Source organism: Giraffa tippelskirchi, chromosome 12 (genome assembly GCF_054371585.1).
Source record: "Giraffa tippelskirchi isolate mGirTip1 chromosome 12, T2T-mGirTip1v1.2.pri, whole genome shotgun sequence".
Taxonomy (NCBI): domain Eukaryota; kingdom Metazoa; phylum Chordata; class Mammalia; order Artiodactyla; family Giraffidae; genus Giraffa; species Giraffa tippelskirchi.
The window spans coordinates 138,833,268-138,849,793 of NC_137286.1; the positions used below are offsets into that span (position 1 = coordinate 138,833,268).

A 16,526-nucleotide genomic window follows, 5' to 3' on the forward strand; every position below is an offset into this window, starting at 1 on the left:
AAAAAACAATTTAGGTGTATTGACCCTGATGCCAGAGGACAAACTGGAAGTCTTAACTGTTATACTGAATTATGGAAGAGACTGTGTTTTAAAATCCATGTATGTTAAGAAACTCAAACTCAAAACTTGTAAAAAAAAAAAAAAAAAAAAAAAATTCCGGATTTAGGTGAGTCCCCACTCGCCCTCACCATATGCAGTCAGTCTTCATTATCTGTAGATTTCATGTTTGCAAATGCACCTGCCCTCTAACATTTCTTTGTAGCCCCAGAATTAGCATTTTTGGTGCTTTCATGGTCGTGTGCAGACATGCACAAGATGGTTAAAACATCTGAGTCACCTCCCACACACACCTCCCCAGCTGGGGCCTGAGAAGTTGATGCTGTGCTTTCTGGTTTCAGCTCTCATACTGGAAACGAGTATCCTTTTCGTGATCCATTCAGTGCCACACACACACTTCTTGCATTTCTGTGCATTGTTGGTGACTTCCCTGTTTAAATGGCCCCCAAGTATCGGTGCTGAACTGCTCTGTAGTCTTCCTAAGTGCAGGAAGGTTTTGACGTGCCTTATGGAGAAATAAGGGCTTCCCAGGTGGGTCAGTGGTAAAGAATCTGCCTGCCATTGCAGGAGATGCAGGTTTGATCCCTGGGTTGGGAAGATCCCCTGGAGGAGGAAATGGCATCCCATTCCAGTATTCTTGCCTGGAAAATTCCTTGGACAGTGGAGCCTGGCACGCTACAGTCCATGAGATCATAAAGAGTCAGACATGACAGCAGCTGAGCACACACTCACACATGGAGAAACAGACATGGATGCAGATATGCTTCATTCAGGCATGAGTTACAATGCTGTTGGCTGTGGATCCAATGCTAATGAATCAACACAGTGCATAAAAGAGGATGTATTTCTACAGAAGCATACAGAAAACTCAGCTAGTTGATGAAAGTGTTTCAAGGTTCTTGGAGGAACCTAAGCTCTTATTTCCCCTGGGAATGATGGTTTGAAAGTCAAAGTCGCTCAGTCGTGTCCAACTCTTTGCGACCCCATGGATTATACAGTCCATGGAACTCTCCAGGCCAGAATACTGGTGTGGCTAGACTTTCCCTTCTCCAGGGGATCTTCCCAACCCAGGGATTGAACCCAGGTCTCTCGCATTTCAGGCAGATTCTTTACCAGCTGAGCTACCTGGGAATGATGGTTTGCTGCTGCTGCTAAGTCGCTTCAGTCGTGTCCGACTCTGTGCGACCCCATAGACGGCAGCCCACCAGGCTCTGCCATCCCTGGGATTCTCCAGGCAAGAATACTGGAGTGGGTTGCCATTTCCTTCTCCAGTGCATGAAAGGGAAAAGCGAAAGTGAAGTAGCTCAGTCGTGTCCGACTCTTAGCGACCGCATGGACTGAAGCCTTCCAGGCTCCTCCATCCATGGGATTTTCCAGGCAAAAGAGTACTGGAGTGGGGTGCCATTGCCTTCTCCGAATGATGGTTTAGTATTCACTAATTTGATGTTTCATAGGGACTTGCTAGAACACCATTACCATGAATGATGAGATAAACTTGGCTTTTTTGAGCCAAGATAGAAGGGATTTCAGAAAAGACAGTGCCATCATCATCAAGGCCACCAGTGAGTGGTGGCAGTGTGGTGGGGAGGTCCCCCCACTTCCATGCTGTGCTTTGTGATAGAAAGTGGCAACTTAGGGAGGAGGAAATTTGTTAAGAAAGGGCAGTTAGGATATAATATTGATTTTGCCATAGCAGTCAGAAGCTAGGGAGTGATTGATTGTTCCAGTGGCCCAGCTGGTGCCAGGCCGGTTGGCACTGTTGGGTGCAAAGCAAATATTCTGAGGCGCTGTGAATTATAGCAACATATAGTGCATATCCTGCGTGATTACTGCGGTGCATTGCCCAAAGTGTGACAAGCTGCTTCACAAGACAAAGTGAAAAGTGGGTTTCATAGCAACGGTTTACTTGCTTTTCCTCTAAACAGCTGGGCTCCGCTCATTTTATTAAGCTTGTTACACAGACTATATGATAAGGCACACTGTCCCATCTGTACTGAATTGCTATAAACTGAGCTGGAGTTAGTGTTGTTAAAGGTAACAATGATTACTTTAAAGCTCTATGCTTTAATTTTCCAGGTGAGAGCAATTAGGGGACTGTGTTGAGGTTACATGAGAAAAACAGGCACCCTCTTTCTTGTCGATGAAAATTCTGTAAGGATTTGCAGTCTGTTGGGTCATTTCTGATAATAAGACTACACAAAATTTAAGAGCCATATATTTTTACCAAATTAGATTAGCTACCTTTTGTTGTTGTTATTTAGTTGCGTCCGACTCTTGCAACCCCATGGACTGTAGCCTGCCAGGCTCCTCTGTCCGTGGGATTTCCCAGGCAAGAATACTGGAGTGGGTTGCCATTTCCTTCTCCAGAGGATCTTCCCAACCCAGGGATTGAACCCAGGTCTCCCGCATTGGCAGATGGATTCTTTACCACTGAACCACCTGGGAAGCCCATTGTGTACTTTTACCCCTTTTTGTAATCGTCTTTTCTAAGCATGTAGGGTTTGCACTAATTGTTATATGTACATTTCCAAAGTCGATTTTGTCAAGTCCTGAAATTCTGGGGCTTATTTAGAAGTCAGAATGTTTTGATCCACTTGTTTAGAATTTACTAAAGTAGAAGCAACCCCTAGTTGGGTGGGGAGGAAAGAAAACTAGGAACAGGGATGGCCAAAGATGAATGATTCTGAAGTTTTCTTTCCAACGGGTAGAGATGAGAAAAAGTGGAAACTGTCATCTTGCATTGGCAGAGCTCTTAAATCTGTCCTCCCGTCCACAGCTTCTCACATCTCACCCTTATGATACCCACCAGCTGGGATCGCCTTATGTTCTCGACTAGCTTTTCCGGTTTACTAGCTGGGGAACAGTCCCCTGGGAATGTAACAAGCTGTGAAGTATTAATCATATGTGGCTGGGTTTTCTTTCTCTCTTACTTTGTAGCTGAGATTGGGGATTTTGATGAGGCGTCGGACAGAGAGCATTTAGCAAAAAATAAGTACATACCTCAGCAAGATGCGCTAGAAGACAAAATCGTGGAATTTCACCATAACCACATGTAAGTCTCCTTTGTTGCTTCCTTTGAGCTGTTTCTCTCTGTCCTCCGACATTCATTAAGTACCTGTACACACGCAGGGATTAAGTGTTGGGAAGAAATATACAAAGAGTGAGGGAGGAGGGCCCAGAGGCTTAGTCAGTGTTGTTACTTACCCTGGACTCTCAGAGATGCAGGTTACCCACTCGAGACCAAACCCCTGGACTCCTTCCTTGCTTTTTTGTGAGACAAGAATAACACTGGCATTTTAGGACCCTGTGCTTTTGAGTACAAGAAAGAGTGTAAGACCAAGTACCAGGAAATCAGGAAGAGTTCATCATGAACTAGGGACAACATAAGAATAGTGTGGAAATGGGGAACCTTTGTTCCACCTCCATTTTGGTTTCTTTCCTTTGATCAATAAAATATTTTCAACTATTCTCTGTGCCTTCTGTTTTTGTTATTGCGTTTCAAGGAAAGCACTCAAGTCCTGGTTGATAGTTGCCTTTGATAGAGTGTTGCCTTGAACTTTGCAAATTTAGGGCTATTGTTAAGTGACTAGAAACTTGTTTCAGCATGATGGTGTTTTGCTTTCATATGACCTTAAAGGAAACTCTTTGAGATTCCAAAAAACTGGCCGAGTATGAGATAGACTTTGGGGGTTTTATGTTACACAAGCAATACAGCTCTTGTTCCACTGGCCTGACTTTGAGTTATAATGAGCTGGAGGCTGGGTGTCGTCTGATCAGGTAGCCCCATTGTTAGTGATGAAACGCCTTTTTATTTGCCAGGAGAAGGTGCTTAATCTTGAGTTCATAGACACAGGGAGTTCAAATCTCCTGGCCTTTCTCTTGATTTTTTTGTATTGTCAGTGGACAAACACCAGCAGAATCGGATTTCCAGCTCCTAGAGATTGCCCGCAGACTGGAGATGTACGGCATCCGATTGCACCCAGCCAAGGACCGGGAAGGCACGAAGATCAACCTGGCCGTGGCCAACACGGGGATTCTAGTGTTTCAGGTAAGAGCATTTAGAACCAGCTCGGTCCCCTTGGTGATGGAGAGATAAGAGTTGACCCTTCAACTCTGATTCCATGTTGGGTGGTCCAGGCTAAGATCTCTGATAGTTATTTTTAGGTGACAAAGGGAAAAGGCAAACCTTGCTGCAAGGTTTCCTATTTCTTTCCATGCCCTCAGACTTGCAGATTGGATTTCCATTGCCCTTGCTCTGCATGGGGAATCCATGTTTGCAGATTTGTTTGTGTTTAGTGACTTTGTGGGCTTCCCAAGTGGTAAAGAACCCACCTGCCAATGCAAGAGATGTAAGAAACACGGGTTTGATTCCTGGGTTGGAAAGATCCCCTGGAGGAGGACATGGCAACCCAATCAGTATTCTTTCCTGGAGAATCTCATGGAAAGAGGAGCCTGCCAGGCTACGGTGCATAGAGTTGCAAAGAAGCAGACACAAACCGAAGTAACTTAGCACATTGACTTTGTAGGATCACAGATTATCTGTATCTCTCTGTGGACCTAACTTAGAACATAGTTGAACAGAATCGAGATTTCAGATCCACAAAATAAGCACCTTTGTCACACTTGCCCATGTTATTCATCGGATTTTTTTTTTTAACCTAATTTGAGTTTGTTTGTTTTGTTTTTTTAAATTGATTTGGATTTTACCCAAGTCAGCTTGTTTGTGGTTTCACATTTCCCTAACTTAGAAGATATAGCAGTTTTATGAATTCCTAGAAGCTGTGTCCATGTTCTGCTGTAATTTTGCAGCAAAACACATACTGGTGTTGGACCCTTACTTGTGTTTTATGAAAGGACATAATACTCTGCATTCTGAAATGTATGCACCCTAGACCACAGTGCTGCTGTACTGTTGTTGATGAGTGCATCTCTTTTTCTTAATAATATCATTGAAGTATTATTGACATGCAATTAAATGCAAACATTTAAAATGTGCCATTCTTCAATATGGGTAAGTTCTTAACCTTGTATGTCCTATGAAATCAAGGCAGGGAACGTATGCACCACCTCAAAGCTTTTCCCCAAGACTTTTTTTTTAATTGAAGAATTTTTAATTTAATTTTCTTTTTTTATGATCAATTTGCAGTATTATATTGCTTTCAGGTGCCCAACACAGTGATTGAATATTTTATAAATTTTACTCCATTTAAAGTTGTTAGAAAATATTGGCTAGATTCCCTGTGCTGCACAATGCATCCCTCAAGGCTTCTCTTTTAAACAAGAGTGGATAATCCGTGCTTCAGTTTCAAAGGGATATGAAGAAAGCATCTGCCTTGTCTCATGAAGTAGGGTCAGATTTCACCCTGTTTTGAATGTGTCAACTCATGCATGACCTAAAACTTTTTTGAACTCTGCTGGATTGTGTTCCATCTCCCCCTTTGTATTTTACCAAAATAACCAGAGATTCTGTCTCTCCTGTGTCAGATGTTAATCTGCATCTGTGTGTTAGTTGCTCAGTTGTGTCCAACTCTTTGCAACTCCATGGACTGTAGCCCGCCAGGCTCCTCTGTCTATGAGCTTCTCCAGGCAAGAGTACTAGAGTGGGTAGCCATTCCCTTCTCCAGGGGATCTTCCTGACCCCAGGGATCGAGCCTGGGTCTCTCCCGCATTGCAAGTGGGTTCTTTACCACTGAGCTACCAGGGATGCCCTCAGACGTTTACAGTGGACACTAATCACCACAGATTCATGTCCCAAGTGAAGTTGAAGTCCGTTTCCTCTGAGACACTAGGAAGCAATATTTTAAGAGCAGTGTGGCGTTTGAGGAGGTGACTGTCCCTAACAGTTCTTGACCCACAGACATAATCTAGGAGTCCCCGATGAGAAAAAAAAATGACAATAAAACAATGTAGTTGTCAGTCCTAGCATCCCATTTCAAAATTAAAACCCTTCAACATTTCTAAAGATGGGAGGGGAGGGCTGGCAGGGGAAGATGTGCCTCACAATTGAATTAATTTGCTTTGATTGTGTTTGAGACACTTGAAATGTGGAGAACTGCTCAGTAATGTAATCATGTACAAGGACTGTGTCTTGGAATTAATCTTCCTGCCATTGCCTAATTGCTTCATTCCAGCCAATTTAAACAAATGGTCCTGGTGTTCCAGTGGGCTGGAGGAATTCTAATTTCAGCTGAGAAGATGGAACAGATGGGAGCTGGAATATGGGGGCTCCCCTCTGTGGGTCCCCCACATCCCACCTGGTGATCAAAGATGAGGATATACGCGTTCCTCCCAGAGACTGTTCTCTGGTATCAGAGACACCCCGAGGGTGGAGTCTCCCTCTGTCCCATGCTGTCGGAAGCCCGCCGGGTCCAGGGACAAAGTGGACAAAGTGTGATTGCTAACTGCTCTCTTGCTTCTGTGGCTCCTGGTTTAGGCACACGCCTGGGAATCTCATTCTGCTGCAGAAACTGTGTGATTTAGAACAAATTAAAATCTCGCCACACTGCAGGTTCCACATGGGTAGAATGAAGATAAACCCAGCTCACTGGGCTTTCATGTAAGGTTTCACAAGAAAAGGCCTGTAAAGGACTTGGGACCATGCCTGGCACTTCCTCAGTGATGGTCGCTAATAATTATGGTAGTTGTCGTGGTTATTATTTTGGTATTTATCTTTCTCTTTATCAGCCGCTTGGCCAGCCTCTTCTCTCCCTGGAGGCAGACTTAAGTGTGAAAGTCAGATCATAGAATTAGTGTGAAACAATGAATCTAGGAAGGGAGCGGGTATCACCCACAGCCACAGAGCCCTGGAATTCTGCAGCAGGAGGCATTCTTATGAACAGTCACATCAGCCCTCCTTTCTGATCCCCGGGAGCAAAGCAGAGCAACTCCCGTGTTGCTTGTCGTGCAGTTCCCGGCTCACCAGCTGATGCCTCTCTCCTCAGGGTTTTACGAAGATCAATGCCTTCAACTGGGCAAAGGTGCGGAAGCTGAGCTTCAAGAGGAAGCGCTTTCTCATCAAGCTCCGGCCAGATGTGAACGTAAGTGCCTCTCAGGAACCTCCAGCGGACGGGACTTGATGTTCCTCAAGTGAACTTGAGTCACCTCGGGGTGGAGTGGGTCTCACTAGGGCGCAGGTGGCACCCGCTGCCAGCAGCCCTCCAGGCGTCTGCTAGTCTGCACGGTGTGTCTGAAGGCTGAGCCACTCCGCAGCTGCCATCAGCAGAGGGCGCAGATGTGCGCCTGGGAGGGGTCACTTCCCTGTGCATATCCGACACCCCCTCCCCAACCCCGCTTTGTAACCTCTGTGTCTCCAGCCTCGGCCACCTCCAGATCCCGTTCAGCATTCTGCCGTGTTCCAGGCCTGTCCCTGCCCATCCAGGGGCCCCCCACCCCTGACAGTGCATTCTCAGGAGCTGACCCAGCCCCTCCCGCACAGGCTGCCCGCAGACCCTCTAAAGATGTCATTCACGTGGCACTGGATCAAAGAAGGAAGAAAACATCTTCTTCCACCATAAATAGGGATGGAGGAGATGATGACAGAGCACTGGTGTCCCCAACCAGAACTGGAGTACTTTTTTCCCATGGGGGGTGGGGAAAGATGATAAATGGCAGTCTAGGTTCATAGTCCCTTGGACAGCAAGGAGATTAAACCAGTCAATCCTGAAAGAAATCAACCCTGAATATTCATTGGAAGGACTGATGCCGAAGCTCCAATACTTTGGCCACCTCATGTGAAGAGCTGACTTATTGGAAAAGACCCTTATGCTAGGAAAGATTGAAGGCAGGAGGAGAAGGGGATGACAGAAGATGAGATGGTTTGATGGCATCATTGACTCAATGGACATGAGTTTGAGTAAACTCTGGGAGATAGTGAATGACAGGGAAGCCTGGCATGCTGCAGTCCATAGGGGTTGCAAAGAGTTGGACATGACTGAGCTACTGAACAATGACAAGGCTTATAGTAGTTTGGATACAGTATGGATGAAATGGGTTTTTATGACCTGACCTGGAAAGCAGGCACCCTTGGAAGTTGTTTTGTATGAGAAAATGGGTTTTGAGTCCAAAAGACTGTGTACTGCAGCCTGACTTGTCTGTAAGTTGAAACAGAGCTGTGAGATTCCCCCAAAATAGCTGGGACTGCTGGGAATGTTGAGGACTGTGGTAACCTTTGTTTACATAAGCTGGCCACTTAAATTGGGAGCATTCAGTGTAGGAGCAGAAAATTACCATATCCCCTTTCTCAAATCAAAGGACATGAATTTTTCAGCCTTGACTGATACTTTTGTGCTCCAGAAAAAAAATGTTCATTTCCTGTACGGTCCCTAGGGCCACCTGGAGGCTGGAATCCTACGCTATTTAATGGAGGAAAGGCTTAAGCACAATATTCAAAGTTGGCATGAACCATGAGAGAGAGAATGGAAAGAAAAACTGTTTCGATTCTTTTAAGGAGGCATGAAAGGAATTTTGGTACTTGGGTTTTTTTAAAGAAGGAAATGTAAGCCAAGTGAACAGAATTTGTTTATGAATTCAGTCAAAGGGAATGTTACGATTTCTGCCCAGTGTCCCATTTTCTGTTTGTTCCTCTAAGGAATTAAGTGGGGAAGAAAATGGTTGAAAGATGACAATATTGCATCATAGGGAACACCTGTATTTTACTCAATATGTGGGTTTATGGTCATGCCATAATGAAATACACAGCTGAAACTTTATGGGGCGAGTTTGTTTTCTGCCCCCTTTCCTGTTTTTCAACTGAACGTCTGTGGGAATGGCAAAACCCACGATTCTCTCTTCTCTTTTTAGAGCTCGTACCAGGATACCTTGGAGTTCCTAATGGCCAGTCGGGATTTTTGCAAGTCCTTCTGGAAAATCTGTGTTGAACATCATGCCTTTTTCAGACTTTTCGAAGAGCCCAAGCCAAAGCCCAAGCCCGTTCTCTTTAGCCGAGGGTCATCGTTTCGGTTCAGGTAAGGATTATGCTTCCCATCTCCACGTTTATCATGGATTCATTTCCCCAAGACTTTCAAGTTATCTTGCAAGACAACTTGGTGGATAGGGTGTTGGCTTGGTCATCCTAGAAGGCTCCTGGTAGATCCTTGTTGTGTTCTATTTGAATCTTAGATAGCCACGAGGCTGTCTTACCCAGCCACGGTCAACTCCCAGTGGAACTCTCTAGGGCACAAAGAATTCCCTTTCTAGGTAGAGGTGGACATCCTTTGTCAACATTTGCTGTAGAGGAAATTCCCTGGCGGTCCAGTGGTTGAGACTTCACCTTCTAATGCAGTGGGTGTGGATTCCTGATTCCGGGGCTAAGATCCCAAATGCTTCACTAGCCAAAATACTAAAACATAAAACACAAGGAATATTGTAACAAATTCAATAAAGACTTTAAAAATGCTCAACATGGAAAAAAAAAAAAAACAACTTAAAAAAAGTTGCTGTTATCTTCACCGAAGGCTGTGTAGACTTGCCAGTCATTGGTTCAATTTCTCTCTCAGTCTTTCAACAAATCTTTGAGTGTCTACTGCCTGTCAGATTCCATCCTAGGCATTGGCGTATAGTGATTAGAACTATCCCACTTTGGTGAAGTATACAGGCTCTTGGGATGGTTGCTTCATAACCAAACACAGAATTATTGGGTGGTTGGACTTTTTTTTCTGTTGTATTTATAAGGGAAATATCGAGAGGGAGAAGGGACGCCAAAGCCACAGGTTGTCCTGGGACTGCTTCCGGGAGGAGGGGAGGCAAAGATGGCCGAGGGCTGGGCTGAATGTGAACTGAGAACGCCTTGCTGTCTTCTCCCTTCCCTCTCGCGGTCTTCATTGTAGTGGTCGGACTCAGAAGCAGGTTCTCGACTATGTTAAAGAAGGCGGACATAAGAAAGTGCAGTTTGAAAGGTAAGAGAAATGTCAGTGCTGCTTCTGATTTGAGAGGAGTCGTTCTTGGTGGGCCACGGGTAGGCCCCTGCCTGTTCAGTGTTAAGAACAGCTGCAGACCCTCACTCCGGAGTGAGAGGAAGCCGCAGAGGGCAGAGATGGAGGAGGAGCAGGAGCTTACAGAGGGGATACAGCACTGTGGAAACCTACTCATCCTTGAGTCCTTAGATATTCGGGGATTTGAACTGACAGTATTTCTATGAATTCTTTTTTAATTGGAAAAGTTGCAACCCCTTTTCTTTAGTTTTATTTATTTATTTAATTCATTTTTATTAGAAGTATAGTTGATTACAGTGTTGTGTTAGTTTCTGATGTACAGCAAAGTAAATCAGTTAAACATGTATCCCCTCTTTTTGTATCCTACTCCCATAGAATCTACGTTGCAGGTCATTACAGAGTACTGTACTGAGTAGAGTTCTATAAACTTTTTAACTCAATGAAGTTTGATTGAAGAGAAACAGAATTTATTATTATTGTTGTTGTTAGCAAATGCTGGTAGCTCTTGTTATAAGCCAGGCCTTGCCCCAAGTCCCCTAGACATATGAACTCATGGAGTCGTTATACCCTCTCTGCGAGGTCGGTGCTATTTTCTTCCCTTTTTAAAGATTGAAACACATTAGCTCAAAGATGCTGAGTAATTCGCCCAGATCTCAGAGCTGGTGAGCGAGCCCTGGTCACCCAGCTCCAGGGCCCACTGCCCTTCAGCATTGTTATGCCTACAGGAACTAAAAGAAAAGGGTTAAGGGGTGAAATGTTGGTTCACCAAGGACTATTTAGTAACAGAGCTTCCCTGGTAGCTCAGATGGTAAAGAATCTGCCTGCAATGCAGGAGACCTGGGTTCAATCCCTAGATCTGAAAAATCCCCTGGAGAAAGGGAATGGCTACCCACTCCGGTGTACCTACCTGGAGAATTACAAGTGTTTGTTTTAATGTTTTTCTATTTTCACTTGAACACATTTAAAAAGTATAATAAAGCACAGAGAATACAGCAAGCATGCATGTTCCTACTATTTAGAGTTAGCTAGTAACATTTTTAACACTTTGCTTCTGGGGTTTTATTTCTTTCTTTTATTCGTAGCTATTGTGGTTACGGATGTAGTGAAAAATCCCCTTTAACCAACAGCCTTCATTATGTCCCTCCTCATCTCCCCAGAGGCAAAGTACCTGATTCATGTTACTTGTAATAGAAATATCCATGCACCCAAGAGAACAGGCAGAATTGCCCTGGGGATGTCCTTTTTCATTTGTATAAGCAGTATTACATTGTACATAATTGTGCATCTTGCTTCTTAAACCCTACCCTGAGTTTGAGATCTAGGTTCATCATTTTATGGTATCATGAAAGTATTATTTTTAATTTATCTGATTCCCTGTTGACAAACATTGGGATTGTTGGGTGTTTTGCTTTGCTGAAACAAACATGCTGCCGTGACCATCCTTGTATATTTGTCGTGATTCAGAACTGGGCTTGTTTCTCCCTCCCCGTATCCAGAGACGTAAGGTTCAGAAGGTTATTTGCCTGTTTATCTAGATGTAACAAACCCCATCATTTTTTCAGATGATTTAAATTAGTCTTTTGAGGATCATATAAGAAGGGGCCCTGCTCTTTCTGACTCAAAATGTGGGTGCTCCAGAGCTTTGGTGTGTTAATTTGGAGTATTTTAAAGAAAAGCTGGATAGAGATTGGAATTGAATCTCTCTACAGTTCGATGTGTATGAATGGGCTTCCTAGGTGGCACTAGTGGTAAAGAACCCACCTGCCAATGCAGGCGACATAAGAGACTTGGGTTCGATCCATGAGCGTTGGGAAGATCCCCTGGAGAAGGAAATGACAACCCACTCCAGTATTCTTGCATGGAGAATCCCATGGACAGAGGAGTCTGGCGGGCTACAGTCCATGGGCTCGCAGAGTCAGACACAACTAAGTGGCTTAGCACACGTGTGTGAATGCCTTAAAGGTTTCTAATGCTTGCTCCCTGGGAAGGTGGGGCCCGACATGCTAACGGAAAGAAAAGATTAAAGGGGAGGTGTTGGTAGCACTGAAATCAAGCTGCTTCTTCTGTGGAGTCTATAAATTCATTCCTGGGGTAGTGCCTTTTCTCTGAACTGAGGGCTGCGAAGGAGTCAGCCAATTAGTGCCAGTGGCCTCTGTTACAGAACTGATCTAGAAAATCATTACCCAGAGCACACAAATTGATTTCGTATTGTCACACCATCGCTTGCAATTCAGAGCTTACACGAGTCCAGCCACCTTCTCCCTCCCAGCGCCATTTCCCGTAACTAGAGAGGGAGCGTTCAGTGGCTGGTGCTCCCAACCAGCTGGACCAATCCAGCGGAAGCTAGGCATGCCGAGAACTAGCTCAAGGTTGAAGCAACCCCTGGATCCTACAAGTGTTATAGAAGGGGTGACTGGGTCTGTTTCCAGGAATCATTTATCCAGACTACTTTAGGTGCCTTCCCTATTGAGTGAGTACCTAGTGCTGTTTTTATTTATTTTAATCAACAGCAACAAAAAAAACACAAGTCATCTAACTTGGTCTGCCTTGTGTGATTTCTCCCAGGAAACACAGCAAGATCCATTCCATCAGAAGCCTTGCTACACAGCCGTCAGAGCCAAATTCAGAAGTGCTGAAACAAGTCAGTGATGGTGTCAGTCGCTGTCTTAGCTGTTTGCCACCAGACGTCCTCCGCTGAGGACCAGGTGTCCTAGTCTGCTTTGGAGGTCTTCGTCCTTCACCCTTCAGGGGTGTTTTCCGGAGAGTCGAGCTCTGTGCTCTGACCCTGACAAGACTCAGGCTCTGCGCTCCTCACCTTGCAGCCTGGGATCCGAGACCTCGGCCTATATCCCTGCCCCTCATCCCTCCCATGCCCTTGCCCCCAAGGATGTTTCTCTGTTGGCCTGAGCTCAGCGTGGGGCCCCCCAGAGCCAAGCCCACCCTCCTCCTCCAGCTGTGGCCAGCATCAAGACCTAGTTCGCGAGGGATGGGCATAGCTCCCCTTCAGTGCCAAGGTCAGAACCTCGCACTGGCGGAGGACCGGGCGGCCAGTTCCCAGGGCTCACGTTACACAGCAGCGCCGGCAGTTGGCAGCAGAACCCATTATCACTCTTACTCTGAGGGTGGCCAGAGCTCGTTTGCCCCGGAGCTGGTCTCTGGATGTGCTCTCAGGGTTTTCTCTACAGGAGAATAAGAGCTTTGTTGGGGAAGAACCTGAAGGCGATTTCATTGTGTGACTCCAAAGAGAGCCGTGACCAGCCCATTCCTACCCTTGAGCATCGAAACAAAGACGGTTTCTGTCATTTGTCTGAAATCCGGTTTCTGTCATTTGTCTGAAATCCGTGTCAACTCGCTTTCAGGGGCCCCGGGGCTGGGGGTGCCTTTTCCTCCGCCCCTGCCCCCACACTGCCTCGGGAAGCCCCCTGTGGGCGGGAAGGGAGCTCTTGTTCCAAAGAAAACGCGGGAGACCCAAGAGGAGACCCCAGGTCCTAGAATGGCGAGGCCCTGCCTCAGTTGGGCTGCCAGGGACCCTGAAAGAACGTTCTGGAACCCGGTGAGACACCCCTGGGAGGGCCTGCTTAGTGACAGGGTGCTTTGTTCCAAGACTGGTGGGCAGGTTTTCTCACGCGCTCCTTGGCCACTTGATGCTCAAGGCTCTGCTATTCAATTAGACGCTGCGTCTTGCTCTCTCTTTGCACTGGGGTCTAACGGCTCTCTTTTCTATCTCCCCCCATCCCTTTCTCTTGCCCCCCGCAACCCACTTCTTCCCCCAGGCTCAGCAGAGTGTCAGCCTGACCCTCGGAGAAGGCTCGGAACCCCCGGGCGGCCAGAGCTGCCCGCAGGCAGGGGACCTGACCGCGGCGTCGGCCGAGGACCCTGAGCGGCAGCGCGGCCCCGGCCCATCCAGGAGCCCGGCTGGGAGCACGAAGGGAGACGGGACCAGCGGGGCGGCGGCGGAGGAAGACGAGGAGCTCGTTAAGGACAGGCCCCAGCAGAGTAGGCCGCGGCCCCTGCAGCCAAGCACAGGTCCAGCATCCGAGGCTGCCCGAGGCAGCAGCGCGTCCATTCCTTTCATTGACTGCAGTGACGTAGACAGTGAATCCGACCTGCTCAGGGAACACGCGTCCCGGTCCCAAACAAATGACAACTATGAGGGTGACGTGACCAGTGGCGTTTATCTGCCGTCCAGGGATGAGGAGAGGCGAATAGAGGCTAGGTCCCGGGCTGCCCCTCACCCTGCCAAGTCCTCCCGGCCCCCTTCCAGAGAATTCCGTGACAATGACTCAGCAGACCTCAGCTTCGATCTGAGTGGGAGCCCCCGACTCCCACGACACAGCTCTCTGATAGATGAGATGTTCAGAGGTTCAGGCGGTCACAGTCCCCTGGCCACACCCTTGTCTCCCAGCAGCAGGAGTTCAAGTCCAAGTCTGAGCTGGGACCGGACCGGGTCTCAAGGCTATGTTTCTGAGAACACACATGACCGCAGAGAGAGAGGTGTGGGAGGAGAGAGTTTCCCAAGCCAGGAGCCCCGCTATGAAAATGATTCCCCTGGCTCACAAAGGCCATACTTAAGAAATCTGAGATACAACAAGTCAGAGACAGACCCACTCATTCTTAGCCAGGTAGCCTCAACCCCGGAGGCAATGGCTACGCCTGATGGCCTTGAGAAGGGAGGCCTGGCTGGTTCAGGAGGTAGAATGCTGGCTAATGGTACACCTCTCATGGGTCCAATCTCAAGGGTGGCACGGTCAGTGGGTACTGCTAGCAAGGCACCTCTGCAAATGACCGAGGGCTCCACCAGCAGTGGGAGTGAATCCAGTGATTCAGACTCTGAAATGGTGAACCCTCTGAGCCAGCCCCTGGTGTTTGGCAATCCAGCCGTGCTGAGCTCCCCCTCCAGGTTGAGGACAAAGAAGTCCTTGGGTAGCCTGCCTCTGACCCAGGAGAGAGAGGAGGAGGAATGAGGAGACAAGAGGGCCAGTCCTCAAAAGTTGGGAACCTGGTGTCATGAGTCCAGGGTTTCCCTGGAGAGGATGAGTCCTAGCAGCTTGTTAATTTGTGATGACATTTGTCACAGGGAGTTTTAGGCAGATGGGTTTAGATAGGCCATGCCTGACTTCTCAAATCTTTCAGACTAACAAAACTTCACGTATCATGACAAGTTTCTCTGGTCATACCAAGAGCTTGTTTCTCTTTCTGGTTGACGGTGAGGAAGAAATACTATTATGAATCTGATCCTGTGTATAGTGTGTCGTATTTACATGGAAATTTTCTACGTATGTTCAATCATGTACACAGATCATCCCCCCATTTGGTTGAGTATTGGGACTAAAGTGTCACTGAGGTCCCAGGAAAGGTGCAGGCTTTACTCTGAACCCCTTCTTTAAAAGGAGGACTGCTTTGCTATGCCTCATAAAGTGAGGAATTGGCAAAATTCAAGGCCCAGTTGGTTGCTTGTTGAGATGAAGCGTGGTTGAAATCTTAGTGAAGACTAATGAATATTTAAATCGGAAGCATGTGGAATTCTTTCTCTTCTTTGCAGACTTCCTATGAAAGGATATAAATCCTCGTGAACCATAATTGGCATGGGATTGCTGGTTTGGTTTGGGTTTGCTTTCGTGAGTCAAATGTTAGTGATGCTTGAAGGAGTTGTAACTCTGGCTGTCAGAACCTCTTGGTGAAGCACAGAATTGCTTTGGAGTGATGACACAGGAGAAAGTAAGATCTCAAAGGGTGCATGCTGTTGTCACTAGGAAGTTTGCAAACTCAGTGCCTGCCTTTGACTAGTGCAGTCTGCTGAGGACTGTTTCCCAGTCTCATGGCCTTTGGTTGATTTTTATGCATATTCTTAACATTCACACTCTCAGGAACAGTGTCTTCTTCCCAGATCAGTGACTTCGGGCTGTTTCTCTGTGCAGGAAAAAAAAAAAAGTGGAAGTAATGAGAGGTTTGGTTTCTTTTTAAATCTTCCCACCTATACTAGTGCCTTCCACCCAGTATTCCTGCATTTCAGATGGAAGGTGGTTTGAACTTGCTTTGCTTCTTGGCCGTAGTGGCACTTTGGAATCATCTGAGACATTTTAAAAGTGGTTGTTGCCTGAGCCCTGACCCTAGAAATTGAGATATAACTGGTCTGGAGTGCCTCTTGGGCTCCCCAGATTGCTCTGCTAGGCAGCCAGGGTCATTTCTTGGCCAGATGCTATTACCTTCTAGAACCTAGTGGAATGTGATGAAAGTGTTAGCTGAAATGTTGGCTTGCTTGCTGAATAAGAAAAGCATTACAGATGAAATTTTCTTTGGTATTTTGGTACTTTGCCTGCTCTTTGGTACTTTTTAGTCTTTGGTACTTTTTTTTTTTTTTAAGATAAATTGTAGAACAAAAATTTTAGATTCTAAGTAACTATAAAACTATTGGAAAGAGTTGTAACAGTGATCCATCCCTGGGGTGCCGCCTTGCCAGTGGCCTTATAAAAACTCATCATGTGGCTTTGTCATGAGGAAGAGCTAACTAAGCGTGTTTAGGAAACCGAGTAGAATTTG

The 16,526-nt window shown here is 46.4% G+C and overlaps 1 protein-coding gene across 4 annotated transcripts in view; it reads left to right on the forward strand.

Moving 5' to 3' along the window:
* FARP1 (FERM, ARH/RhoGEF and pleckstrin domain protein 1) overlaps nt 1–16,526 on the forward strand; it is a 300,983-nt gene that overhangs the window by 233,228 nt on the left and 51,229 nt on the right. For all 4 annotated transcript variants that reach the window (XM_081548931.1, XM_081548929.1, XM_081548930.1 and 1 more), the window contains exons 7-13: nt 2,995–3,109; nt 3,958–4,105; nt 6,999–7,094; nt 8,857–9,020; nt 9,882–9,950; nt 12,552–12,627; nt 13,760–14,012. In XM_081548931.1, coding sequence (XP_081405057.1) covers nt 2,995–3,109; nt 3,958–4,105; nt 6,999–7,094; nt 8,857–9,020; nt 9,882–9,950; nt 12,552–12,627; nt 13,760–14,012 — 921 coding nt within the window. The remainder of the gene's footprint in view (nt 1–2,994; nt 3,110–3,957; nt 4,106–6,998; nt 7,095–8,856; nt 9,021–9,881; nt 9,951–12,551; nt 12,628–13,759; nt 14,013–16,526) is intronic.